At 39.7% G+C, this 27,878-nt stretch overlaps 1 protein-coding gene across 2 annotated transcripts; it reads left to right on the top strand.

The window, feature by feature from the left end:
* Window positions 1-27,677, top strand: atp1a3b (ATPase Na+/K+ transporting subunit alpha 3b). 2 transcript variants are annotated; one of them, XM_081597184.1, is made up of 22 exons: window positions 1-104; window positions 14,694-14,768; window positions 15,308-15,367; window positions 15,891-16,094; window positions 16,302-16,415; window positions 17,138-17,272; window positions 17,359-17,476; window positions 18,784-19,052; window positions 19,131-19,329; window positions 19,416-19,660; window positions 20,619-20,811; window positions 21,015-21,190; window positions 21,264-21,400; window positions 21,622-21,772; window positions 22,186-22,354; window positions 22,886-23,040; window positions 23,142-23,265; window positions 24,190-24,335; window positions 24,433-24,563; window positions 24,647-24,748; window positions 24,836-24,927; window positions 26,133-27,677. In XM_081597184.1, exons 1-22 carry the CDS (start codon window positions 99-101, stop codon window positions 26,159-26,161), a joined length of 3,030 nt encoding a protein of 1,009 aa, XP_081453310.1. In that variant the 5' UTR covers window positions 1-98; the 3' UTR covers window positions 26,162-27,677. The 2 variants fall into 2 exon arrangements, with proteins under 2 accessions (XP_081453310.1, XP_081453309.1); XM_081597183.1 differs by having other exon boundaries at window positions 14,655-14,768.
* The last annotated feature ends 201 nt before the right edge of the window (window positions 27,678-27,878 follow it).

The following is a 27,878-nucleotide window of genomic DNA, read 5'->3' as shown; positions in this document are numbered from 1 at the left end:
AAGGCGAGGCATTCATACACTGACTAATTCAACGTGAGGGGCTGACACCTCTCAAGCGGTGCATCACCTGAGAGAAGAAGAAGAAGAATTGCGCCAACATGGGGGTAAGACACGCCATTTCCAACTTTCTTAATTGCGTTGTAGCCCAGTCGAAGTGGCCTGAAAACCGAGGGGTGGTCTCTTACCTTCTTTACTGGCATATTGTGAAATAACTGAGCCGTGATATCGTTTTGGATATCCTGTGCAGCCTCTGTGTCTGAGTGACATTGACTCTAATGCGGAACTGTGTTTTGCCCAGCTCTCTCTATATACTGCGACAAACTGATGCGGCCAGAAGCTCCTGTCTGATCAGAACCGCTCAGTTGGGTTTTCACCTCTGCGTCGGGTTTAAAGGTTCGGCTGAGTTTAAATCTGATGCATAATGCAGGGGAGAAGGAAGGTTGTCTTGTTAGGTGTCTCGTTTGCCGTGACCGCAACCTTGCGAGGCAGTAGGCCCTAATCGGTTTATTCCTCCAGATTGCTCCTGTGTTGGGGGGGTAAGGGCGGGATGGCACGTGTTATCTGCGCCCATCGTGGTTTAATAATGTTATATCCAGGGGTTATATTCACATACTTGTGCAGCTCTTCCTTTGTGATGACAGAGCACATTGAATCCACCTTCCTCCCCATCATCATCATCATCTTCATCATCTTCTTCTTCTCCTCTCCGGCTCTACGCAGCTGCTTCTGTGCCATTGGAAGGCATTTAGCGCTGAGGACGCGTCCTTTCCACTGGATGCTGTCAGCTGAAGACACCCTCAATGACCCGTGCGTCATAATGCGGTTACCAGGAATAAGTGTCTCACCAGCTTATTTTTTTCCTTTAATTTGTGACATAACATTGGAACTCGATAATCGCCAGCAATGGTCACACACTCTGGTGAAGAATAATGAGACGACGCTATATGGTCCCCACAGCTTCATGAGCGCATCTTTAAAATAAAAAAACAAAAAAAAAAAACCATCTTGGTTAAACTTGTCATAGCCGTACCCGTGAATGAATCAATAGGTGAATTTGCAAACCCTGGTGGAAAATCACCAACTGTGAGCTGCGTGTGAAATAATAGCCAGGTTTTGCGCATTTTTTTTTTTATTTTTTTTTTTTTTTTGCTTAATCACCATCTGGTGATGCTGGTTGTAATTTTTAATCTGATGCAGCGGCACGCGGGGATGAATCATGCGGCGGCGTGACGCTGCAGACGGATCTTCAAGGCGCGGGGAGAGGATTTATGGGTCCTTCTGAGCGTCTTTTCCTTCTAAAATGTGCTGCTTTTGCGGGCACTGCGTCAAAAGAGAGACGAGAGAACAGAAAGTGCTTACGCACGTAGCTGCGTACTGATGTGGGGACGTTTGGTTGTGGCTGTATGTGGTGTGAAGGGGAATAAGTCATCGTTTGGGGCACAGTATGTTCCTCCAGGGGTTGACATTATGGAAGCCAGTAATTGGAAGAGCAAATAGCGGAGATCTGTGAAGGATGCTGAGGTGACCCTGAACGCAGATACAGGTTCTGGAAATCATTCCATTAAATGCTAGATTTCCATTTTTCCTTCACGCTTCTTTCCTCTTTCCTTCGAGAATGTCCTCTTGGCGCACTGTGCAGCGGCTGTCCTTCCACAAGGCCGCAGGGGGCATCGCTTGTGACGCCGCTTTCCGCGTCAAACCAGGGGCGGGGCTTGTGCCGTGGAAATTCCCTGCAAAGAGCTGTGATAGGCTGGAACCAGGAGCCACGCACAAAAGGGACAGCACTGATGCTGTATAGAGGGGGAAAAAAAGCTTTAACATGTGTCAAGAACACAAGGAAGACATATATAGATATTTCTAATTTTAGCAAGCATCCCTTCAGAAAAGGATTTTCACTCTCTCACTCCGCCTCCTCGTCTTGCACGCCGCTCCTTTTCATCCCTGCACTCACTGAGGCAGCTTTTTGCCTTACAGAATCTGAAATTGATTACTGTGTAGGAGGGATGTAAAATGAGAATGTGCATCAAGGGCCTCACGGCTGCATCGACTGCTGCTGTTCACCTTCAGACACGTGATTCAGATGGTGGTGGTTGGGGGGAGCTGATGAGAGAACAGGAGGAAGGACAGCTAGGTGGTGGCTGCATTTTAAAGAGAGAAACAAGGAGTTAAAGGAATGGCGACTGAGTATGGACGAGGAGAGGGGGAGGGCTGCTTGACTGTATATCCTGTTACGGGATAATGACCTGAAGCTCACATTACCGTGGCTTGTGTTTCCCTCTGCTGCAGCTTGTGGGATTGGTTATCAGGGGCAGAGGAGACAGATGGGTAGCAGGAGGCGGTGTGGGTCTGTGTGGTAAGGGTTGATGAGCAAGGATAGAAAAAATAGGATGTCACCGTGTTTGTCAGGAGGTCATACTGCCCGAGAGCGGTGTGACATTAAGTCCTCTGTAAGATATGAGATATAAAGGTTTCTAGGACAGTGTGTGCATTTATTTTTGCACCACTAGGGCGTGTGCAGGATGGAGGAGACATTAGCCTTTTCTAAAGGTAATGAAGGAGCTGTGTGGCTGCTGCAGAGGCGCAGCCCTCAGTTTGGTGCAGAGAGCTGCACCTGCTGCATGGTGCTTTGCGGTGGCTGGTTAGTCCATCATGATGTAGAAACCAGCAGAAAGAAAGGTTCATATACAATGCGGTTCCCCTACATGTGTCCATGGATTCGGTAAAGGTCAATAGGCTCCTTCGATTTAAGCAACATGACAGCTGCTGCTCAATAGGAAGCAAAAAAGATGAGCACCGCTCAGGAACATTCTGATTTCTCCCATGCTGTTAAAGGAGCTACATCTCCTTTTGGCTGAAAAAAAGAAATCAATAGTCCTGAAAGGTCACATCTTTGCTTCATAGCTTCAGCTACACCCTAGTTTGATGCAAAGACTGCAAATGAAAATGTGGCTTGATGCTCATGTTCATTATGCTCTTTGCTCTCCTGCCCACTTCAGATGGTCATGCTGGATTCAGGGATTTAACCACAATGAACCCTTAACTTAGTCACAATAAGAACAAATTTCCCTAAATAAAATCTGGTTTATCAAAAATAATTCCTGGTTTTTTTTTTTTGGTCTTTCAAATTACCAATCCGAGTTCTGTGACTAATGTAATTGCTAAGACTTTTGAAATTCTCTCTCTTCGATACTGTAAGGCAAGTCCATATTTGGTAATCTCCTATTCGATTCTGTTGTTAAACCAAGATTTACTTCCGATTAGCTGATCATTACCTCTTGACAATTCTTCTGTGCTTTGTAGGAATAAATAATCCAAATTGTCAAGTAAACTATTGTTCTCCCGGATACACTCAAAAAAAAGAGAATAGATGACAAACTTGTAGAAAACTTTCATTCATTCAGAGTGGCTGGACTGTGCAGTCACAAGGCCTGATTAGCATGTGTGGACTAACATCAACTATAAGTCAGTTTTTGACTAAACAACCTTTTACAGTAGTTAACTCAAACTGGTAGCCTGTTTTGCCCACTTCCATTTCATTCTTTGAAATGGAAGTGTTTATTTCTCATTAGTTGGCTATTTTTATGAACTATTAGGATAAATAATGACAAAATAAGACCCATATCAAAATACATTTATAAATATGATTTCCTTCAGGGAAATGTTGTACAGTAAGTAAATAATATATATTTAAGAAGTACTGTGCATAGTGTTTGTCTACTCTGGCACAAAATGTCCCCATAGGGTGTTGATGCAACTCCCTGCGTCTCTGGTCTCTGGTGGCAGACAGTTACTTTCTGTTCTGGAAAATGTGCACAACATTGTGACCTGATGTGCAAAAATACAAAATGGAGGAATGGGGGAGGAATCCATGTAAAGTTAATGTTTCTGAGCCAGAGCTAACTAACTTTAGTCAACACTTTCACATTAATAAATGTGAATTCAACTGCTATGAGAGGCAGGTGTGTAACTTTAAACTTAACCCAACATCCAGTGTAATCATCCAAAGGTCCACTTCTGTAACTTGCAGGCTACTTTTCCCATAAAACACAGAAGTTAAACCATCTTTCCTCAAAAGGTCAAGTTGTCTCTTTAAGACATTACTTTAAAACAAGATTATATTAGACTTAGTGATTGATATGGCCAAAAGTTTCCAACTTAACCTGCTGATGGTCTCCCATAAAGAGAGTGTTTCAAGAGGGGTAGGCTGCCTGACTACAGCAACATGACACTGACAACATTTCAAGGCGTTGTCCTGGAGATGCATGTGTCCCTATACGAGTAAATCAAGGCACAATGGGCGGCACTGCACAGACACAATGTGCAGAGACTGTTTTGGTTTTTGACGTTCAAGTTTGAAGATTAACACTAAACAGTGAAATGTTTCATTGGATTGTTTAATTTGTTTTAGTGTCTTGTCTATTTGAGTTTTCAGCATTGTAAACAGGTAGTGAATATCAGCTACTTTAATAAATGTAGTTAGTCTGACCAGTCTTATGAATGAACTGAGAAAATGCAACACATTTAATCAATAGACGACAATGGATAGGTGATAAACATTAAAGCAGTGTGTAAGCGTTATTAATTAAATTAAAGCTGATAAAGAACCTTGGAGTTGCCTAACGGACTAAAGAAAATATATTTTATAGCCTAATTCTGGGTTTTGACTTCAATTTAGTCTAAAAGAGAAAGAAAAACAAAGGTATAAAAGTTAATGGATTAATATGATAAAAGAAATGGCTGGAGGTTTTTCATTGAACTATTTAAGCTTTTCTTTATATATATACAATACTAGAAATACATTAGAAGATGCAAATGAACAACTAATTCAATTATTTTTTTAAAGAAAATAAGAAAATAAACATTTTATTGCTAAAGTGCAACAAGATAACATCCCTAATCTGGTGATTAGTCTTTGTATTAACCACTTAATAACTAGATAGAAAAAGATGCATAATAGGAGCTTTTCTTTACAGAATTTGAACCAGGTGGGGCTAAAATTATGCCACTTATTTACAGCGATTTTTTTTTTTCCTTAAATCCAAAACATATGTACTTTTTGTCCAGTTTTAGCTTAATGGCTGCTCTGAATGTATGGTTTTTTCAGCAAAAGGCCCTTTTTTGAGTCTGTATACTCCAGTTAATGATTAATCAATTACTAAATTAGTTGACAATTGTTTTAATAAGATATTCATCACGAGTAATCTGATTAATCATTTCAGCCCTGCTGTAGATGAAAACCCCCCCAAGAATTTGGAGGCTTGCAGAACTTCACACATAAATAGATGTGCATACGTGCAAACATATATTTGTTCCTTCCTTTCTGGACAAAACAAGTTGGGCCCCAGAACCACAGCGCTTCCTTATTTTGCTCTTCCAGGATGACTACAGCTACTCAAACAATCAGAAGCAGACATTTGGTGCAAATATTGCAACAATTTAACTGGGCAGGACATGCTATATAACTAAACGTGGACTTCCTTTTTGGCATCCTGACTTGTGTTCAGTAAAGTGTCAGCAATGACTGTCGTCATGGAAACGATGAGTTGCATAACAGCTCAATTTGGAAAGTTTGAGAACTACATGGTTCATTTTTGAAGAGTTTCTTTGACCAAGTTGTAGAATCGAGTTGACAAGCAAAGAGTCTCTAGAGATGAAAGGTCAAATTTAAGAGGTGCATTCCTTTACAGATACACGCTTTAACCCTAAAATTAATTGGTGTTAGCTTCTGTGTGTGTGAGTATGAACATATGTGTAGCTCCACTCTACCACCCCGTCCTACAATTACTCTCTCTCAGATAGAGCTAGTCAAGATGCTCCCTGCACAAGACAGGAAGCAAGATTTACTATTCTAATCCAATCCAGTTGAAGTGCTGCACAGCTCTGCTCACTGGGCTTGATCAAGTCACACAGCTACACCGTCGCTTTTGTTACGTGATCAGAAGAAGACGGTGACAGGACACACAGATGGGCTGCAGGAAGCGAAGGAGAAAAGAGGGGATGAGACGGGTTGTGGCTTAAGAAGGGATTTTCAGTTTGAGTTGTGTTTGACTTTGTTACTTTGATTTGTTTTTTTTGTGTTTTTTTTTTCATCTTTAGAGTGAAACACAGGGGAGATGATTTAGAGCTAAAGAGAGTTAATCTCTCTTTGTGTCTGCAGGGTTTAGAGGTTGAGATTTTCTGTCTCTTTTTGTAAGCATCTGCATTGTTGCATCAAATATTTATCGGTCACAAATATTGTTTTATCAAATCAGACCGGTGGAACTGACTCATTTTCATAAAGCTTGAGTGAAAGCATTTCCTCGGTTCTTTTTAAATTCCCCAGGTTTTTATATTTCGAGAAATTTCTAGCCATTTCCTCAATTTCCAGAAATCTCCCATTTTTAGCACATTTTCCCTTTGTTAAAACACTTTTCTCTCAAGTATTTTGTTACAAAGAAACTAAACTTGCCTATTTATCCAAGCATCTATATGGGAACCATTGATTTTACCCAGCCTCAGACAAGCTCACTTCTCTCAGGTAAATGTGAGGATTTAATTAGAAAGCTTGTTTTTTCCTGGGTGTGCAAAGCAGCAACAGTGGAGCAGGAGAAGCACACATTGGGCTAATCCAGTGCTGCGTTCAGAATGCTTAATCCCAGCAGTCAAGTCCCTTGTTCTCCAGCCTGAGCCCCCCTCCTTTGGCCCAGAGCCCTCCGTCCTGCTGCAAGAACCAGCAGATGGCCCAATGACCTTGCAAGGTTGCACAAACACATAATCAGTGATAAATTTACACTCAGCTGTTGTAATATTGGATATTCAGTCCAGTAACAGCATGTATTATTTGCTGGTTTGCTGTTTTTCATTAGATTGTCCATGAGAAGGACAGGAACAATCTAGTAACACGAGCCTGAGGGGTACACTGGTAAGTTTGCCATTTATAATTAACATGGCTCTAACAAACAAACCTATAAGCCTTTACTTACACCACTACAGACACTCATTCATGATTAATAAGATGGTATTCCTCAATAAAGCCTTTAGTTTGATTAACATGTGAATCATTACCACAGGACAAAAATTAAACAAATAAAAATCTACAGATTCAATGTGGCATAATAATTAAAGGGGGCAAGCATATTTAACAATCCTTGTTTATGACCAGGAACTTAAAGACTAACAAGGTTTTTATTTCATTACTTCATGAGCACATATTCAAAGTAAAGGTCGTCCTAAAGATGTAAATGTGCTCTTTTGAGTCATAGAGCTTCTCAGCTTTATGCATATTTCAGCTGAACAATGACGCAGACTGGAGGTCGAGGTCCTTCACATTCCCCCTGGACAGAACAAAGTGCCGAGATGACCCAGATTGGATCAAATGTCCACCTCTAGTTACCTTTTAAGATGCACCACGTATCCAGTTATGGGCCTTTGGTTTTAGTTTCACTCATCGTGTTGTAAAGTCACCATGAAGTGAAAGTTCATGCAAAACAAAGGGAAGATATTCATCATATTTCCTGTTCATTTATCTGCAGTCCATTGACTAACATTATGATACTGGTCTCATAATAAAGCAGAGAAGTAGAAATGGCAGTTATTTTTCACATTGCCATGTAAGAGCATTTATAATCATATGTAGATTGATTCATTTCGTCAGTTACAACCAACAACTTTATTTGATAGACAAACAGAAAGAAGAGCATAACTCTGAAGTTCGAAGGATAGAAATGCATAAATCCTTTACAAATGAAAACATGAACAATTTGTTCTTCCTCCTTTAATATCAGGACTACAGTTGAGAGCTTCAGTGGTTTGAGAACATTAATAAATAAGCAGCAGCATCATTACAAAGACCAACATGTTGAAGGAAGTGCTCTGGCCTGATGAGAGTCCAAACGTAATTTGATTTGGGCCTGCAGGCATAAATATATGTGAAGTAAAACAAACACTATAGATCACCCTTAATTTAGCATCCCCATGTTGTTACCTGGTGGTGGCAGCATCATGATGCAGGAATACTTTAGACTGGCAGGACAATGCTGGGGGAACATCAGTTAGAGATGGCAACCATAGCAGAAGTTCACCATCCATCAAGTAATAGAAGGGTTTGGATCAAACTATATTCATGTGTTTGAGTGGCCTAGTCAAAGTCCAGGTTTAAGTCCAGAGAGTAATTTGTGGCACAAATGTTCTTCACCTGACTGAGCTTAAGCTGTTTTGCAAATATTAGTGGTAGAATAATTGGCTTCCTGATATGCAGACCTGTTACAGATAAAACACAAAGGACTGGTTGGGGCGAGAATTAAGTTTAATACATTTGAAATCCACACTTTTTACATTTTTGATTTTGGAAAGACTTGAAATGTGCTGTTTATGGACGCTATCTGTACAAAGGTACCACCTTTCTTTCACTTCTTTCACTTAGTAATTACTCACTACTTTGGTTTATCAAATAAAATCCCAACAAAAGCCTAGAAGTTAATTAGCAGCAACAGCTTGACAAACGTGAATAACTCAAAAGGCGCTGAATGGAGGGTAACGCTGCTGATTTCACAATAAGAAATGCAGAAAAAGAAGTGTTGCTGTGGGTGTTTTTCCAGCTTAGTACCACTTCCCCTTCTGACGTCAACTCACTGAAACTGAATGCCTCCACAGGGCCATTCTTACATCTGTGGGAACTTGCAAACCTAATTTTGTTAGATGCAAAGTCCAAATCATGTGCAGCAAAAAGGGAACTTAATAAAACAACCTCCTTTTTTCAGTTAAGCCCATAATCAGTTGAGATCTTTAGCATGCTTGACATGATTGTGCCACACCTAGCCGGAGTACCCAATGTGCAACCACAGACCAAAGACTTCACTAGATGTCAGTGTCATGTTTACGTGCACTACTTCAGGTTTAAAGAAAGAAGACGCAATCTAAGACACAAAGGAAATTAAGTTTGGAATATCATGCTTTGAAGATACTAAACATTTCATTATCGCTTTATTTTATCGAGCCATGATAATGTGCCTGTTTCGTCCCTTCCACATCTTCCTCTTCCTCCTACTGCCGCAGTGCGTGCAGAAGCTGCTCAAACACACTGTAGCCAATTCAGTGACTCACCTCTGCTAACACAGGCGCATACAGACATAAGCGCATTAAAAAAAAATGCAGAGCAGTTCTGAATCCATCAGTGGCCTTAAACAAACAGCAGTGAATCCAGGGTCCAGTTACAGATGCATCAATTATTCCTCATCCTGGATAACATCAGGGGATCCTCAGAGTACCAGGCCACTGCTGAGCTCTGTCACCATGCCAGCAGCCATGCCGCTCGCCATGGCAACCGGCTCTCCTACCATTCTCTCGTCAGTGGCTTTTTCAGGGCAGACTTGCCGAATCATTTAGGAATCAATTGAAAACAAGCATTGAAGTACCCGCTTAATCAAGTTATTGATATTTTAAGTGAATTTTAATGAGCTAAAACGTCTCTGGATGTTGACAATCATTCTGTAATCTGCGAAGGAGCAGCGAGATTTTGCTGTTTCTCAATAATGTAATCGATAAGCGTGTCCATCATTCTGTTTTTGCTCTGTGCTCGTGGGGGAGTGAGTATATGTAATTTCAGCCACAAGTCTCCGTTTCCTACCTCAGGGCAGAGGGGCCTCATTGAATTACTCAGAGATGTTGAAGACAGCTGGAAAGCTCCACAGAAACACACAGGCAGGAGCAGTGAGAATAGATAAACACAAAATATGGATAACAAGAGGCATATCCTTTTTTACCGTGCTTGCAAAACCGTTCTGTACTCTCTGACCTTTTCCCCATTTTGTTAGGTTAATGTGTTTTAAAGAGATCACATACACAGAATGGTTCATAAAGTGGGAGAGAAATATTTACATTGCTATGTTTTGTTTTTCTAAACAAATCTAAAACATGATGTGTATTTGGATCTTACCCCCTTTAATCTGATACACCTAAAAACAAAATCGGACTTTTTGGCCTACATGGAAAACATTATGTGGGGAAAACCGAAGACTGAACACATTGTTCCCTCAGTGACAAACGGTGGTGGCAGTATCATCCTGTAGGGAATCTATTCTTTGGTAAGGATAAAAACTGTCAATCAGTGTTTTTTACACACTGACCTGTATGGACAAATACCAGAAACAAATTATTTCTAGCCCACTTGATTGTAGAGAAACATTGTTACATAAACTCATTAAAATTGGATAGAGAATGGTGATGGCAGCATCATGCTGTGGGGACAGTTTAAGGCTTCTCCTTACAGCAGGACAATGACTCTAAACATACAACTGAGGCTACAATGAAATGTTTTAGATCAAATTCCGATATTAGAATGGCCTAGTTGAAACCTGGACTGAAATCCAAATGAGAATCGATGTGAAAGCTTGAGATTTTACATCCGATAAAAGGACACCTCATAAATCTACTACACTTTTTGTTGGTTTATTCAAAAAAATCCCAATAAAATACAACAAGGATTGTTGTAATGTGAAAAAATATGAGAACATTTCAAGACATACAGATGAGTATATGCTCATAAAATGAAGATCCCACTGCACTGAACCCCATTGAAAACCTCATGGTTATTTTACCAAATATTGATTCCTGAGTTAAAACATTAGTATTGTTGTTTTTAAACGAATATCAACTTGTTTTCTTTGCATTATTTGAGGTCTGAAAGCTCTGCATCTTCTCGTTATTTTAACCATTCCTCATTTTCTGAAAATAAATAATTGTTTGCTTGGAATTTAGGAGATATGATGTCAGTAGTTCATGAAATAAAATAACAATGTTCATTTTACTCAAACATATACGTATAAAAAGTGAAATCAGAGAACTGTTCAGTTTAAGTGGTCTCTTAATTTTTTTTCCAGATATATATATATATATATATATATACACACACACACACAGTTTATTGTTCATCTTGCTAAATGTCTTCTCCGATATTTCCTCTTTGCCAATCACACAGTCACTGTGCAAATATCTTACTCAGTAAACCGACGAGGATAAGCTGGACACGTTTCCTTTCTCTATGACTCAGGCTCATGAATACACTCTCACTCTTATTTGTAAATAACACCTTCAGGCACGCATAACCTGAAATGAAAATATGGTTTATTAGCAGCCCATGATGTTGAGATCTGTTAGAGTGCCATCAGTGTGGGTCAAAACACTCAATATTTAATTAGATTCCTGAAAGACCCACACCTCCTGGTGCCCCCCCACCCCATCCTCTATTCACCTGCTTTCCTCTCACCTCCCACTGATGTCTCCTCTTCCATGTGCCTGTCTGTCATCCGCTTCGTCACATCAGTCTCTCTCCCTTTCAAATAGCTTCTGTTGTTCGGACCGGTTTGTGTAAGCTCGTGTGGCTTTTAGATATCTGTGTCTCCATCAGCCTTACCACATACGGCAGCAGGTAGGCTGCTGACAGGACTGTTTGTACGGTTCAGTTATTGTTTATGGAAAAATGAGGCAGAACAATAAAAAGGCAGAAACACAGCTGCTAGTCCCATCACTGGAGCTGAAGCGTCGAATTACTCTTACACATAATGATGCGTGACTTATTGTTCAACGGTCCTGTTCTCAAACAGATAATATCCCACATAAACTATAACACACATGTACCTGTGTCAGCACATCTCCACCCACCTCTTTTTTTTTTACTCAGGACACACTCACACACACACCTATGACCAGTCTCAGTGGGGTTTGGCAGCAGCAGTACTTTTCCACTACACCAGTCTCTCTGTGTGCTGCCTCTTCATCACCAGGCCTGCCTCGACATGCTGCAGTGAGAGATTTGCTTACCTGCTCTCTTGTTACTCAGTGTGTTTGCATATGAGTGTGTGTGAGTGCGTGTACTTTTTGCAGTCAGGTCAAACAGTCTCCCTCCCGCTGACGAGCTGCTCCCCGCCCGACAAGCTTGAAAGAAGGGCTTTATTGTTTGTTCCCAGCTCAGAAGTGGTCGTTGAGCAACACAATGGCGCCACTTAATTAAGTGAGAATCGCCCTGCATATCTGGTGTCATGAAAACTCTTTGCATGGGGAGCGAAACCTGAGAGGAGGGTTTTGGAGCCCTAAAAAAAGGTTAAAAAAATAAATAAAAAAATTGCATAACACAGGGGCTTCATTTCAGAGGGGTTGCACAATGGCAGAACAATTACAATTCAAATGGGAGATGCAGGGGCAAGTTGCTCTTTGTTCCAATGCAGGAGTGTTTGGCTTGGTGTGGTTTGTTTGGGCAAGTCGGTCAACACACAGGAAAAAATTCAGATCATAATTCATACTACTCTCCCCACTCCTATACCTATTAAACCAGCACATTTTAAAAATAAACACACATTGAATATTTACCTTTAAGATCAAATCTGCTTTTTATTCTGAAGGTAATGGAAGTTAGCTGCTGTTTGATGAGGTTACTTCCTAAATTCGCCATTAGAGGGCGCCAAGTTAAATTAATTTAGAGCACTAGCCACCAATTTCTTCTTAATAAATTAAGAATTATCCATGAAAATTAACCAAGTCAATGTAGACTTTTTGGCAACTTAATTGTACATTATTATTTTTATTATTATTACAAGATAATTTTTTTGTATAATTCAGAAGATTTTCTGTTCTCATTATCCAAAAGTTTATATGAGGCACATGGATTATTATGGGGCTCCACTGACCACCATTGTCTCCTTAGGTCTCTAGTTACCTCTGACCTTTGTCAAGTTGAGCTGCTTGAAATGCTGAATGCGCAGAGGTTTAGGAGCATTACTAATAATTAGACCACTTCATAGTCTTCCTCTTTTACAACTGCAGGGGTTTTCTAGCAGAAAAAAACTGGTTTCACAGTGTTGACATCACAGGAGGAAGTGGCATTTAGGTAAAAAAATGTAACTGAAAGCCACATTTTTTTTCCCTCCAAAGTGTTCATGGGAAACCAGCGGTGGTTTTTTATATACATAGCTTCATACCAATAAAATGCATTGCATTAGGATTTGAAATCAGTGGATATTTGTAAAGTGGATGAAAAATGGGACATGTTTTCCACAATTTTACACAACTTAAACACTCTAAAACAAAATCCTGTGCAGTGTTTTGCCTTCTGAAGATGCTGAATTTACAAATAGAGCTAACTAGTATTTAGTTTAGTTTCAGTATAAATATATCTCTCTATGAAGACCTCAGATGTTTCTTAGAAAAATCATCATGAAATGGATTTAATAATTTTCAGAGCAATGTGTGACATGTTATGTGAGGTAGAAAATGAAGACTGCTCATCACCATAAACAAATCGTTCCAGTTCCACACATGATAGTGGCAGGATCGTGCGAGGATACTTTTCTAAAACAGGGATTTGGAAGCCTGTCAGACTTTAGAAAGGGAACTGCTGGATGAAAACCCCTAGGATGGAGGAGTGTGTATGAACCTAAACCCAGGGTTACAATAGAGTCGCTTAGGCTGAAGCCTATTCGTGTATTACCACATTAAAGTCCAGGTCTAAATGCTAAATACTCTCTGTCCGTCCCTTGTTATGCATTCGTTATTGTGCAAAGAAGAATAGGCCACAGTTTCAGTCTCAAGATGATCAAAGCAGGTGGAGACATGCCTCAAAAGACCAGCAGCTACTACTGCAGTGAAATTAGCTTCTATAAAATGCAGACTCATGAGGATAGCTAGGCACAAAATCTTATTAAAATACATAGATCTAAATATTGAAAGATTTGAGAGGTATGGGTGATTTTGCGAAACGCTGATCCATGTATGAAAATGCAGTTTTCTGCATTAAGCCAAATACTTTTCATTTGTCACTATGCTTTGCTGTACACTTTAATCTTTTCTGGTCTTTTCTGTTTGTTCTTTATTTTTTTCATTGCTACTTTGAATTTAAATTTGGTGTAGAACAGTATTTTGTGTCTTCCTTTTCAGCTGCGTGTTGGTCTGGTAAATAAGACTTAGAATTGATCCACCTGGATAAATAGGTCAAAATGAATTGCAAAATAAAGTCTGAGTTTTGTCCTGTGGGTTTATATTTAATAATCCTGACAGCAAAGGCTCTGCTCTCTTACAAAGCATATTCGAACATAAGAAGAAGTGCTTTGATCAGTCTGCAGTCTTGGATTCTGCTCTGCCTCCCTCTGATGTCCTCATGGCTTGCTGCTTTATAATTAAATAAAAAGGAGCAGGTTAAACCATTTTCGCTCTATCAGGTGGTGTTGTGTCCATCTGGGCGTTTTGTTTGTCAGAGCATTTGATCAGTGGATGCCAGATGGGTCTGGCAGAGACAACAGATTAAGGCTTTGATGTGACTTTACAGTGCGCTTTTAATAGTGGTATGTTCAGGCATACGCCTTTGGTTTTTACTTTGAATAGCATTTTTTTTTTTATATTAATGTTTTTAATCTTTTACTTTCCTCACTGACTGAGATTACCTAACCTCTCAAGGCCACCTCACTAGGCTACAACATAGTTTTTGGAGTATTTAAACTCATGGAAAAAGATCAATCATCCCTAATTTTTGGTGCAGTTTGTGAATGATAGATTCTCCTAGAAAAATAGAAAAGATCCTCAATGTGTCGAGTTCTGTAGTTTATGTGAGAGCAGCTAAACTCAAACACAAAGGCTTTCTCCTCAGTGTAGTCCGAGGGCATGTGTAAAACATGTGTGTGTGTCTGTAGTATGGACGTTCAGACAGTTACCGCGTTGCCACCACACAGGACAAAGATGACCGATCCCCCAAGAAGAAGAAGGGGGGCAAGGACATGGATGACCTGAAGAAGGAAGTGCCCATTGTGAGTAAAACCTCTTTGTGTGTTTTATTGCTAAACATATTGTAAATTATTTCACTTTAAATTATGTCAATTGGGTTATTTTAAATTATTATTATTATTATTATTTATTTATTTATTTAAATACTCCATGCCTTTGGTGAAGGTATTTTCTTTGGCAAGAAGAAATCATTGTAAATAAACCTAAAGGATGATGTTCTGCCCATTAGAGGGGTTTGACTTTTTATCAGGATGCTGTGAGTTTGACTTGACATTTCAGCTCAAGAAACAGACAACAGGGCTGCCATACCTGGCTGCCTTGAGACTCTAATCTCTCAGGTGAACTGCATGCATGGAGTACCATTATAAATATTTTATATAGGTGCTTTACAAATACAGAAAACATGCCATATATTTATTATTGTTCAGGACTATTTCTGCTTAATACTGCATGGATAAATGATTACAAGGCACAAGATTTCTGACATCACAATGTATTAATAGGTGTTTTTTTTTTGTTTCTTTGTGTCTTTGTTTTGTTTTGTGTTGTTGTTTTTTTGCAGACGGAACATAAGATGTCTGTAGAGGAAGTATGCAGAAAATTCCAGGCTGATATTGTCCAGGTGAGTCACGTTTTCATGGTTCACCACAAGGTGGCAGCAGACCGATTCAGATGATATACAACAGTGAGGGCGGTCCTCAAGAAAGCTAGAAATACAGGCACACAGAAAATTTATGGTTTCTATCCACTGTAATGTAACTATTTTATGATAAATTTCTAATTTTAGGATTAAATTACCATAAGATAACTTTAAAAATTTGCCTTGGGAGTCTAAAGTAAAAATATTTTTCTCTAATCTGTAAGGGGTCATAATTATATGTACAAGCTCAAATGTTTATCCTCACTTATATTTGATTCATTATCTCTTAGCAAGTTGCATCTTGACTTCACTGTTTGCAGCCATTAACAGGCTTCTGACATAATATGTGTATATATTTGTGTTTGTATGATTTTAACCCTGTTTAGATTAGAGAAGTCAAAAATAAATACAGACTTAATTTCCACTATAAAATCAGTAAGATTATGTGTTTTGTAATCAGTTCACCCTGATGTTGACGTGTATCCTTCCTCACTTCTCTGCCCAGGGACTGACCAATGCCAAGGCAGCGGAGATTCTGATCCGAGATGGTCCCAACGCTCTCACCCCTCCGCCCACCACCCCGGAGTGGGTCAAGTTCTGTCGCCAGCTGTTTGGTGGGTTCTCCATCCTGCTGTGGATCGGCGCCATTCTCTGCTTTCTAGCCTACGCCATCCAGGCAGCCACAGAGGACGACCCTGCAGGCGACAATGTGAGCGAAGCTCTCGTCATTTTTCTACATAAACACGTCCACATATGGAGCAGCTACGCCTCATTAGTGCCTCCGTCACACTTAGGAGTCTGAAGAAGCAAATAAAAATAATACCTTGACTAATTGAGTTTAGTGTCACGCACTGCAGCTTTGCTCTTCACACCTGTGCAGATTTTAACCTGCTTCTCTGTCTGTTCTCTGCCACAGTTGTACCTAGGTATTGTGCTTACAGCCGTAGTCATCATCACTGGTTGCTTCTCATACTTCCAAGAGGCCAAGAGCTCCAAAATCATGGAGTCTTTTAAGAACATGGTGCCACAGGTAAGCATGCAAGAAATATAGGAAACGTTTTAATTTTTCTTGTCAAATTTGAAAAATACAAGCTATTATTGTGAGAGTGAAATGTTTGCACTGACAGAGTTTCTGCTGAGTATGGAAAAGTTATATTATATTGGCCTGGATCATTAAGAAAAGTCAAATATGGATTACAAAATCAAAGATTTCTGAAAAATTTAATGGATTTTTGCATTTATTTATATTTAAATAACATCATTTTCTTTCTTTTCATCAAATCACAAATTTATTGTTTTGTCAAGCCTAGTGATAGTGTTTGTCAATTCAAACTTATTCAAAATAAAATAGGACAACTTCTCAGCTTTTTGGTCTCGTGATTAAACTGGACCTGCGGTTATTGAAATGGCTTTAAATTTAGTTCTCGTCATATCGCTCCATCTTCCTTGTTCCTCCGGATGAAAAATATCCCCACTGCAAAATGGTGACAGCACTGTGTTTCAATAGAAGTCCGTGTGAAATACAGCATGTATCTGGAAATTTATACAGAATGTGCTTTAAAAACATTTTAACCTATTGCATGAATTTATTTACAAAACAAAGACAAAATTAACACTTGGAAATCCTGATGGAGCTACAGTTAATGTCTCCATAAAGGTTTAATTTGAGCCCTCCAGCTTTCAAACCAACTTTAGCTCCCCACAATCTATTTATTAATATGTTCATGTATTCTCCACCCTGTATCCCTGCAGCAAGCGCTGGTGATCCGTGAGGGGGAGAAGGTGCAGATCAACGCTGAAGAAGTTGTGGCTGGAGATCTGATTGAGGTGAAAGGAGGAGACAGGATCCCTGCTGACATCAGGGTGATTTCTGCTCATGGCTGCAAGGTACAGACACAGACTCAAACCGGTGCAAAAGTTGAAATTATATCAGTTTTAGTGTATTTTGAATCTATTTCTGTGCTTTCCGACAGGTGGATAACTCCTCCTTGACAGGAGAATCAGAGCCACAAAGCAGGTCACCTGACTGCACCCATGACAACCCTCTGGAGACCCGCAACATTGCTTTCTTCTCTACCAACTGTGTGGAAGGTACTGGCAGTGAATAATGATCTATATATTATGTCATTCTGCTCATCCATAGCAACCTCCACAATTATTGGTGACCTTATGCAAAAACATTACAAAATCTTTAATTTGAGAACATTATGTCCTCTAAGGAATAGAAATCCTTCTCAAAAACAAAAACAATTATTTCATTATTAAATCAATGCAGTGTCTCATTTCTGTTTTACTTTTCAAGCTGATCAGAGTGTCAGGCATAAACATAGAGGGATACAGAGGATAATTTCTTATATGGACGCTTCAAAATGGGAAAGACAGAAGAATATGTCAAGCAAATCTGTGTTGATCTTTGCAGTTGATTAAATTGGCTACAAGAAAATAGCTGTTCACCTAAATTTGCCCATATTAAGAGTCAATTAAATGATTTAAATATTTAATACAAGGTTTCCAATGTGTGGCCTGTGTTGCTATCGCTGGCCCTCTTAATAAGTTAGTGCAGCTAGCGATGAGTATTCAAGAGTTGGATAAATGTTACCCTTCTGTACAGGCAGCTGGTTCACAGGGACACTTAAAAAAAGAGGTTTTCACTTATGCATATTAAGATAAGAGCTTCTTAAAATGGAAAAGGTTTTAGACATCACAAAGTTTTTGTATTTTATTTACCATGTTTATTTTTGTTTTCATTTTAATTTTATAGTAAATAAAATTACTATATTTACTATATAGTAATATAGTACTATTAAATATCCTGCGACTTGTACTCCGAAGCAGACATGGGAGCACATTTTCATTAAACTTGGATATATATAGCAAGGCCTTAAAGAAACAGAGACTCATATAAAGATTTTGTTGCATTTTTTACAAAGAAAATATTAAATTAACCCGGAAATTAAGGAAGTTTGAAGGTTTTTCTTTTTATTTTACAAACATTTTTACAATAACTTACAAATCAATTTTGTTAGTTTGATTAAAATTAAAAAAAATTCTATTTTTAATGTAATTTTTAAAATTATATTAGGAGTTAGGAGCCTGGATGTTAGGAGCCAGGAGCCAGGCTCCTACAGTTAGGAGCCTGCAAGAGGAGAAAAAAGTAAAACAGCAGTAAAAAGCAGCATCTTGGCGTTTCATAATCTCTATTTCAACCATTTATTTCAAGGTGTTCATACATGACTTTACCAGGTGCACCAATATTATTAAAGGACTATTGTTTCCTCTGAAAACTTAAGGAAAAAGCACAATTTTAGTAGAGATCGCTGATATGACTTTTGTCATTTACAGTATGTGGTTACGTGTTGCTCAGTCCAACAAGTCGTCTTGTTTTTTTGTCTAACCAGGCACAGCACGTGGTATTGTCATCTACACCGGAGATCGCACAGTCATGGGCCGCATTGCTACTCTGGCCTCCGGTTTGGACACCGGCAAAACCCCCATCGCCAAGGAGATCGAGCACTTCATCCACATCATCACGGGTGTGGCCGTCTTCCTGGGCGTGACCTTTTTCATCCTGGCCATCATCCTGGGTTACTCCTGGCTGGAGGCTGTCATCTTCCTTATTGGCATCATTGTGGCTAATGTGCCTGAGGGACTGCTGGCCACCGTCACTGTAAGGGACCAGAGGTTCTGGATTCACGTATTTTAGGAGAATACAGTGAATGTTAACGTTATGTGTGTGTGCCTGCAGGTGTGTCTGACTCTGACTGCCAAGCGTATGGCGAAGAAGAACTGCCTGGTTAAGAACTTGGAAGCTGTGGAAACCTTAGGCTCCACCTCCACCATCTGCTCTGACAAGACAGGCACCCTGACCCAGAACAGGATGACCGTAGCCCACATGTGGTTCGACAACCAGATCCATGAGGCCGACACCACTGAGGATCAGTCAGGTTAGAGAGGAAAGGGCATGTGGCACAGACGGCGCAGGCGTTTAAAACATGCTGCACAGCTTTAACCCATCACGTCCTTCCCTCAGGTGCTTCTTTCGACAAGAGCTCGGCAACATGGCAGGCTCTGTCCCGTATTGCTTCTCTGTGTAACCGTGCGCAGTTCAAAGCCGGCCAAGACTCCGTGCCCATCCTGAAGCGAGACGTGGCCGGAGACGCCTCGGAGTCGGCTCTGCTGAAATGTATCGAGCTGTCCTGCGGCTCCGTCAGGTTGATGCGGGACAAGAACAAGAAAGTGGCCGAGATCCCCTTCAACTCCACCAACAAATACCAGGTGGGTATTTTCCTCAATATTGATGTCTATGGACAACTTTTATTACACTCTGAAAAACGAGAATGGTGCTCCAACTTAGAAAAAATTGAGTTTATTTGCTTCAGGTAATTTAATTGAGTTTGTCAAACTTACTCTATTTATGTTTGGTTAACATGACACCTTAATAAACTTGAGTATTTACTTGGTTAAACTCAGTTTGATTACTTGTAATAAGTTAACAAATTTTTTTAAGTTGCATCACCTATGTTTTTATTTTATTTTAACTGTATTATCAATGCATTTCTAAAGTATTCATACCCTTTGAACTCCAGTTTATATTACTTTATGTAGATTTTAGATCCACATAAAGTAATGGGGATCTTTTGGGGGTTTTAACTAGGTCAATTTTACACATGAATATGCTTTGACCTAAGCCTGAAATTTAGCTCTTGTTGTATGTTTATGGATTTTGTCCTTCTGGAAGCTGAACTTCCTCCATAGTCTCACGTTTCCACTAAGATTTAGCTCAACATTTAGCTCCATCCAGCTTTCCATGAAGTCAGATCAGCTTCCCTGCTCCTCCTGATGAGAAACGGACCCAAAGCATAATGGTTCCACCACCATGCTTCATCATGGGGATGGTGTTTTCAGATCTATGTACAGGATTAGTTTTTCACTGCACAAATGTTCTTTGAAGAATGGCTGTATTTATACTGAGATTAATTACACACAAAGGGTCACTTTTTATGAATTATGTGACTTCTGAAGGCAATTGATTCCTCTCGATTTTATTCAGGAGTGCAGGTCAGAAGAAGCAAACGCAAATGCACGCAACACTTATATTTACGTCTTTGTTTTGTGAAGTTTGTCTTTGCAGCGCAACAAATTACGGAAACGTTCAAGGAGTATGAATACTTTTGAAAGGGACTGGATGCCTTACGCAGCAGGGTTTATCTCAATCTCAATTTTTGTCATTCAGCTTTCAATACATGAGACAGAGGATCCCAATGACAACCGCTACCTGCTGGTGATGAAGGGCGCCCCTGAGAGGATCCTTGACCGTTGTTCAACCATCGTGATTCAGGGCAAAGAGCAGCCTATGGATGAGGAGATGAAGGAGGCTTTCCAGAGTGCATACATGGAGCTGGGAGGACTGGGAGAGCGTGTCCTGGGTGAGGCTCCATACTGGTGAAGATAGATGATATATGTTTTTGAAGTCAACAGTAGTGCTCAAAGAATAGTTTACACTTTTCTAAAATCAGTCCATTATCAACTCAAGAAATTTTTAATTTACAGTAATTTATAGAATATTACAGAAATGAACAGAGAGAAGAAAAATGAATTACAAGTAGTAACAATTGGCTTTCCCCTGCAGGATTCTGTCACTTGCTCCTGCCAGAAGACCAGTACCCCAAAGGTTTTGCCTTCGACACAGATGATGTTAACTTCCAGACGGAGAACCTTTGCTTCGTTGGCCTCATGTCCATGATCGATCCTCCTCGTGCTGCGGTGCCAGACGCAGTGGGAAAATGCAGGTCCGCTGGTATCAAGGTGAGTTATACCGAGCCATTGCGTTGTATACATCTTAAGGATGGATAAAATATTAAATTGGTACCTGTTGTAGGTCATCATGGTCACTGGTGACCACCCAATCACAGCCAAAGCCATTGCCAAAGGAGTAGGCATCATCTCAGAGGGAAACGAGACAGTGGAGGACATCGCAGCTCGTCTCAACATACCTGTTGCTCAGGTCAACCCGAGGTAAACGTTTGCTGTCTGATACGCACAGAAGGCAAGGACGCACCTTTTAGTGAGAGAACAACCTGAATGATGCATTTTTGATTTATTTATTTATTAAACAGACTCGTGATCCACGTAGACATAAACAACAAAGACATAATGCACAACAACAAATAAAAAAAACGTATTTGTTTGAATACTAGTGTATCCACAAAGCTTAAGCTTTTACTGTTTACGTTCAGGGATGCCAAAGCTTGCGTGATTCATGGCTCGGACCTGAAGGACTTGTCTCAGGACCAGATGGACGACATCCTGAGGAATCACACAGAGATTGTGTTCGCTCGGACCTCCCCACAGCAGAAACTCATCATTGTCGAGGGATGCCAGAGACAGGTTGAGACATTTTGACATTGTTTTAATGAAGAGGCTTATAAGATACGTCGTACTGTTTGGAATTACAGTAGTCTGTGTTAGACATGTTATATTTGTTCACCAGCAGGTGGTGCTAGATGTCCAGTAAATGGGCGTCTCTAGACAAAAGGATACAGTTAAATAAAATGCCTTATTTTAGTTGCATTTCAATTAAACTAAAGTAGATAGATTAAACAGTTTACATCAGAAAACAAATTCAACCTGTCAAACATAATCATATTTATACCTTAAAAAAATAAGATAATATTTATTATAAATAATACTTCCACTATTTAGGCTTTTCAGAATGTTTGAGTTTGACGATTTTTAAAATGAAATGCAGTTCCTTTGGTAGATCATCTCAGCATCATCTGTTCTCATGCCTTTTCTCTCAGGGTGCCATTGTCGCTGTGACAGGTGATGGTGTGAATGACTCTCCTGCTCTGAAAAAGGCCGACATCGGTGTTGCCATGGGAATCTCGGGCTCCGATGTGTCTAAACAGGCTGCAGACATGATCTTATTGGATGACAACTTTGCCTCCATTGTCACTGGAGTGGAAGAAGGTGGGAAGGCCCAGTGGAGAGGACTGAGACACTGAGATGAGATCAATAAAGTGTTGATAATGGAAACCTTAAATAATGGAAGACAGTGGAAAATTCGATTTCAGAAAAACATAATCTGATGTGAAGTCTTTATGAATAAAATATATACAAATCGATGAAGAATAGCATAATTTGGGTATTATGTCAACCAAGTGTGGTTTAACTTTGACCAATCTGATTCTGGGCCAATTAATCAGAATGTAGTTAGGCTCAATAAACTAGGTTTGGTTTAATCTATATCCTAAATTGCTTTAAAAAAAACAATGTTCAGTTTAAAGTATCTTTGTTTATTTTTGCATCAAACATTCATACTAAGCATAAAATACTTTGTAAGTTTTTCCTTTCTGTACTGACTAAAGGACAGAAGGCTTATAACCAAGCCTTTTGGTCAATGTGTGAATCTTGAACATAGCTTAGCATCTTAGCATTTCTATGCCCAGATGTCCATTGAAAATGTTGTCTAATGTGATTTTTCCACTTATTCACCATCAGGCCGGTTGATCTTTGATAACCTGAAGAAGTCCATCGCCTACACCTTGACCAGCAACATCCCAGAGATCACCCCCTTCCTGCTCTTCATCATCGCCAACATCCCTCTGCCTCTGGGAACCATCACTATCCTCTGCATCGATTTGGGAACTGACATGGTGAGAGCAATTAAAGACAGAGACAGACTGTGAATTTATATACATACACTTAGAAACAGCTGTGCAGTACTGAAGGTTATCTCTTACTCTTCCTTTGATAGGTTCCAGCTATTTCTTTGGCTTATGAAGCAGCTGAGAGTGACATCATGAAGCGTCAGCCCAGGAACCCCTTCAGGGACAAGCTTGTAAATGAGAGGCTCATCAGCATCGCTTACGGACAAATCGGTGTGCAAAAAGAGACTAAAACTAAGTGTACTTGTAATTATTCACAATAACTGTATGTAAATATAAGCTATTGTCTGAAGAAGTATCAAAACAACTTTCAAATGATATCAAAATGATCTTTGAAAGTTAAAATTCAAGACACCTAAAATTATGGGGTGATTTACTATAAAGTTTACATATAAACCTCTGAAAAGTTAGATTTTTCTATGTATCTATCAGAAAAACATCTTTAGTGAATGTAATTCCGTTTTATTGGTTAGAATAAATGCCAGTTAAATGACTTATAATAATCCCTTTATTCAACAAAAGGTCACATTCATTCCTATTGAACCAGATATTCTCACCATTAATAGCGAAAAGGTACATTTTACTTTGAAATTAAAATGTTAGGTTTTAATTCCCCCTCACATGAAACACTATGAATAAATCCTGAACTTCAGCTGTAAATCATTTCCAATTTTTTGAAACAGCTTGGGTTTTGCTAATTTATAAAATCAATACATTTTCAGTTTGAATGCTTGAAACATGAAATTAAAGATCGTTTGGTTGAATTAATAAAAAAACAACTCATCTTTGTTTTACCAAAACATGAACAATAAGGTGTCGACAACAATGAAGAAATAAACTACAAATTATATCCTGGGTATCTTTACTTATCGTCTTTTAAAATTCTCAAAACTGCAACACTAATCGACTAATATAACATGTATTTAGGGGGATTATACAGATAGTATGAAGGGATTGGAGCACAAATAGAAAAGCAGAAACTTGTTGATATCAATAAATCTACTGAAACTGTAAATCATGCCTACGCTTCTTTTAGATGGATTACCTGGAAGTATTTATTTTAATAAAACCTTATTTTAGTCTTACTTGTTGAACACAAACCATGTCTACATTATGTCCACCTGTCTGCCTCCACAGGAATGATCCAGGCCTTGGGAGGCTTCTTCAGCTACTTTGTCATCCTGGCTGAAAACGGTTTCCTGCCCAGTCGACTTCTGGGCATCCGACTCGACTGGGATGACCGCAGTTGCAACGACCTGGAAGACAGCTACGGACAGCAGTGGGTACGTGTGCTTTTGTTTCCTTCTGTAGTTTCAGTGTCTTTCTTCATATTTTGCCAGCTGGTCTTACTCTCCATCTGTCGTCTCCTTCCTCACACAGACATACGAACAGAGGAAGATTGTCGAGTTTACATGTCACACAGCCTTCTTTGTCAGCATCGTGGTGGTGCAGTGGGCCGATCTCATCATCTGCAAGACCAGACGTAACTCTGTGTTCCAGCAGGGCATGAGGTGAGTGCTGGAGCTGCACATAAGCATGTCTTAAAGTCTTCATGAATTGTTCTTACTGATACTTGATGCGTTTCTGCGCTCAGGAACAAGATTTTGATCTTCGGCCTGTTCGAAGAGACTGCCCTGGCTGCCTTCCTGTCCTACTGCCCTGGCATGGATGTGGCTCTCAGGATGTATCCTCTAAAGTACGTCTCAGAGACTAAGGTTTCGCTCTGTTATAAGACCTGACATATTTCTTGCTTGCTTGATCAAGATTCCTTTCTTGTTTGCAGGCCTTCCTGGTGGTTTTGTGCATTCCCATATAGTTTTCTCATCTTTGTTTATGATGAAGTACGGAAACTTATCCTCCGCCGGAACCCTGGCGGTAAGTCTCTGTTTTCCCTCTTATTAAGGGTTTTGGCTGTAAGGAAAATATGAGATTTACATTTTCGCGCTTTTGCGTTCTTCTCCATATGATTGAAGTTGTGCAGAAATTGTTCTTTGGCAAGTTTTTCAAAAGCACAGTGGTTCTTCTCTCCACCCAGAAGGTGTCCTTTAGGTTCAGGAGTGTTTCTTAGTGGAGAGAAAAAGGCAGGTCACGTTCTGCAGAGCCGTTGTCAGAATAAGCTGCTGTGTGTTCTTGATAAAGGTTAAAGCCATTTTTCCAGCAGCTTTTCTTCTATATTTAGTCCTTTTTTGTTGTTGTTTCCTGAATTTAGTGTAAAATATTTCACTCCAGATTAGGTCATAAGTCTTTGCTTCTCACATTTTTTATTTAAAAACATTAAACAAACAAAAAAAAAACATATCAATAACGAGTTTAAGAAGTATTCTGTGACTTTCAATTAAAATAAAAATTTACTTTCACACTTTCACTTTTGGATCACAGAGTTACAGTCTGTTCCTTCTTTCCTTTACTCCAGATTTATTTCTGACATTTCTGAATCTGGAGTGGCTTAATAAGGAATGTGACAGGAATATTGGAGCATAACCAGGTTACACCTTTCTGTAGAGGTTCTTGATGGTTTTGACCTCAATGGCTCCAAACTTGTAAATTAGCTTTGCTTCTCAACCCTCTCTAGGCTACAGTCTTCTCTGTCCATGTGTAGTTTTTTTCTAGCACACATTTTCCTTCCACTCAACTTTCTTTCAAAATCTACTTAGATACATCCCTCTGTGAACAACCAGCATGTTTCACATTGACCTTTTATGGCTTCCCTGTCTTGTTGATGGTGGCAGTGACAGGCAGTGCTGGTTTACCATGATCATGAGGGCAAAAATGTTTCTGTATTAAAATCTTTATTGTAAATTTCAAGGAAATTAAATTTTGTGTTTCATCAGCTATGTCATAACTATCAAAGTGAACAGAAATGAACATTTGAGCCATATCACTTTGCGAATAATGAATCAATATGCCACCTTTAAATTGAATTACTGAAATAAATTACCTTTTCAACTATAATTTACTCAGATGAACCTGTTGGGATTTTTTTTGTTGCTCATTTAAGAATGCAAATGTGCACATTTTCTGAAATGTTTATAACATTAAGTGTGAACTTCTTCTCTGTGTTTTTCTTATTTGTGCTGCAGGTTGGGTGGAGAAGGAGACATATTATTGATCAGTGGAGCACCTTTGCTCGAGCCCCTTTACATCTTCTACTCATCCGTTCTCCCCTTCACTTCATCCTCGGCAAGATTCATTTCCAGATGCCCTCTGCCCCCCTTTTAAAGACAAAACCTGCTTTCAAGCAATTTCCATCACAGCTGCCCCAAAGATTAAAAACAGCAAAAGCACCTTTACAACTTTCTACATTGCCCTGCGCCCCTTCTCCTTACCTCCTATGATACTCTTTGCATGTGTTCTCTCACTGCTGTGTACTTAAACCAATATATCTACCAAACGGCAGCTGCATATTGTGTATGTAGATTTGAATGAGCTGAAGATACAGATGGAGTGTCTATGCTCTGCAAAAAAAAGGACCATCCAGCTTCCTGTCCTCCCTTTCCCATCCCCTCTGTATTTTAGTAGGCTCATCTCCTTTCTCTCCTCGCCAGCAGCCCTTTGCTTGCCCTCCAATCACACACAGATTAAAAGATCACACTGAGTGATCCCAACGCCGGCCACCACTTCGACTGCCACCTCTCGCCTCTGTCTCCTGTTTGTGGAGGAACCGCAGAGTGGTCACCTCCCCGACGATCTCACTACATCCATTTTTATTTTTCGTTTCTTCTGTTTTCCACAATCAGTGTTGTTTTTTTAATATGTGGGGGCAGGAGGGATTTTGATGATTTATTTGTCTTTTTTTATCTCTGATACGGGAGAGATGGTGTGTGAGAGCAGCTTTTCCTCATTTAGGCTTAACAAAGCACATCTCATGGCGTCCTGTCCTCCCTCTTGTTCCCTTCTGTCTCTCACAGCCCTCCTCTCCCTTTCCCTCCTGCCCCATTTGTCTCTGTTTGTGTGCACAGTGTGAACCATTGTCGTTGTTAATAACTATTACAGTACATCCCCACTACCCCAAGTTGGTAAATCGACTCAATCTTTCTGTGTGCTCTAGGAAATCTATATAATTCTATTCCTGAATTTAAATGAGACAATAAAAAAAAATTATATGTTGAAAAGCAATGCAAGAGAGACATTCATGAAGAGCATAAACACTATTGGTCAGGATCTGTCTCTCTTTTTTTATTTTTTTTGTTTTTTGTTGTTTTTGTTTTTTTTTCCTGGTTTCTCAAGAGGCTAATCTTCAGTGTAACAGCAAAGCAGGGTGTCAGGCTGTGTTTATCAAACCAAAAGGCTTCAGGTTCCCCATCAAGGCATGTGTGCAGGTATGATGTGGTGAAAGTGTGCTGCGATGTAGTTCGAGTGGCGACAGTATGAGTCCATGCGCCTGGGGCCCTTCTTACAGGCCCCAGGTCCTGATCCCGATAAGTCCGGCTCAGATCTGTGCACACTTGCGTGTTGGAGACCAGTCGAAGGGGGCCAGCAGTCTCAGCTGGGTCCATCCCAGACCACAGAAAGGGATGAGATTGAAGAAGAAAAAATACAGTCATACAAAACTTGTAGAAATATTGTGTGTCAAATAAATGAAACCAACACCAATAAAACATCTAGAACATTTAATACAACCTAAACCTGCGTGTTTGGCTTTGATTTTGTGTCACTGACTTCCTGCGTCTTTCATGTCGAAATTCCTCCATTTTCCTGAGTGAAGTTTTCTAAACAGAAACACAAAAGTTTAATATAAATTTATGGATGAACTTAAATTCACTGTAAACTCATGGCGAACCAGGTTACACATGGCTTCAGGTGTGGAAGCTGTAAAAAATAAAATA

This window comes from Poecilia reticulata, chromosome 16 (genome assembly GCF_904066995.2).
Source record: "Poecilia reticulata chromosome 16, P_reticulata-male-v2, whole genome shotgun sequence".
In the NCBI taxonomy this organism is placed as follows: domain Eukaryota; kingdom Metazoa; phylum Chordata; class Actinopteri; order Cyprinodontiformes; family Poeciliidae; genus Poecilia; species Poecilia reticulata.
This window is presented reverse-complemented; position numbering and strand designations above follow the sequence as displayed.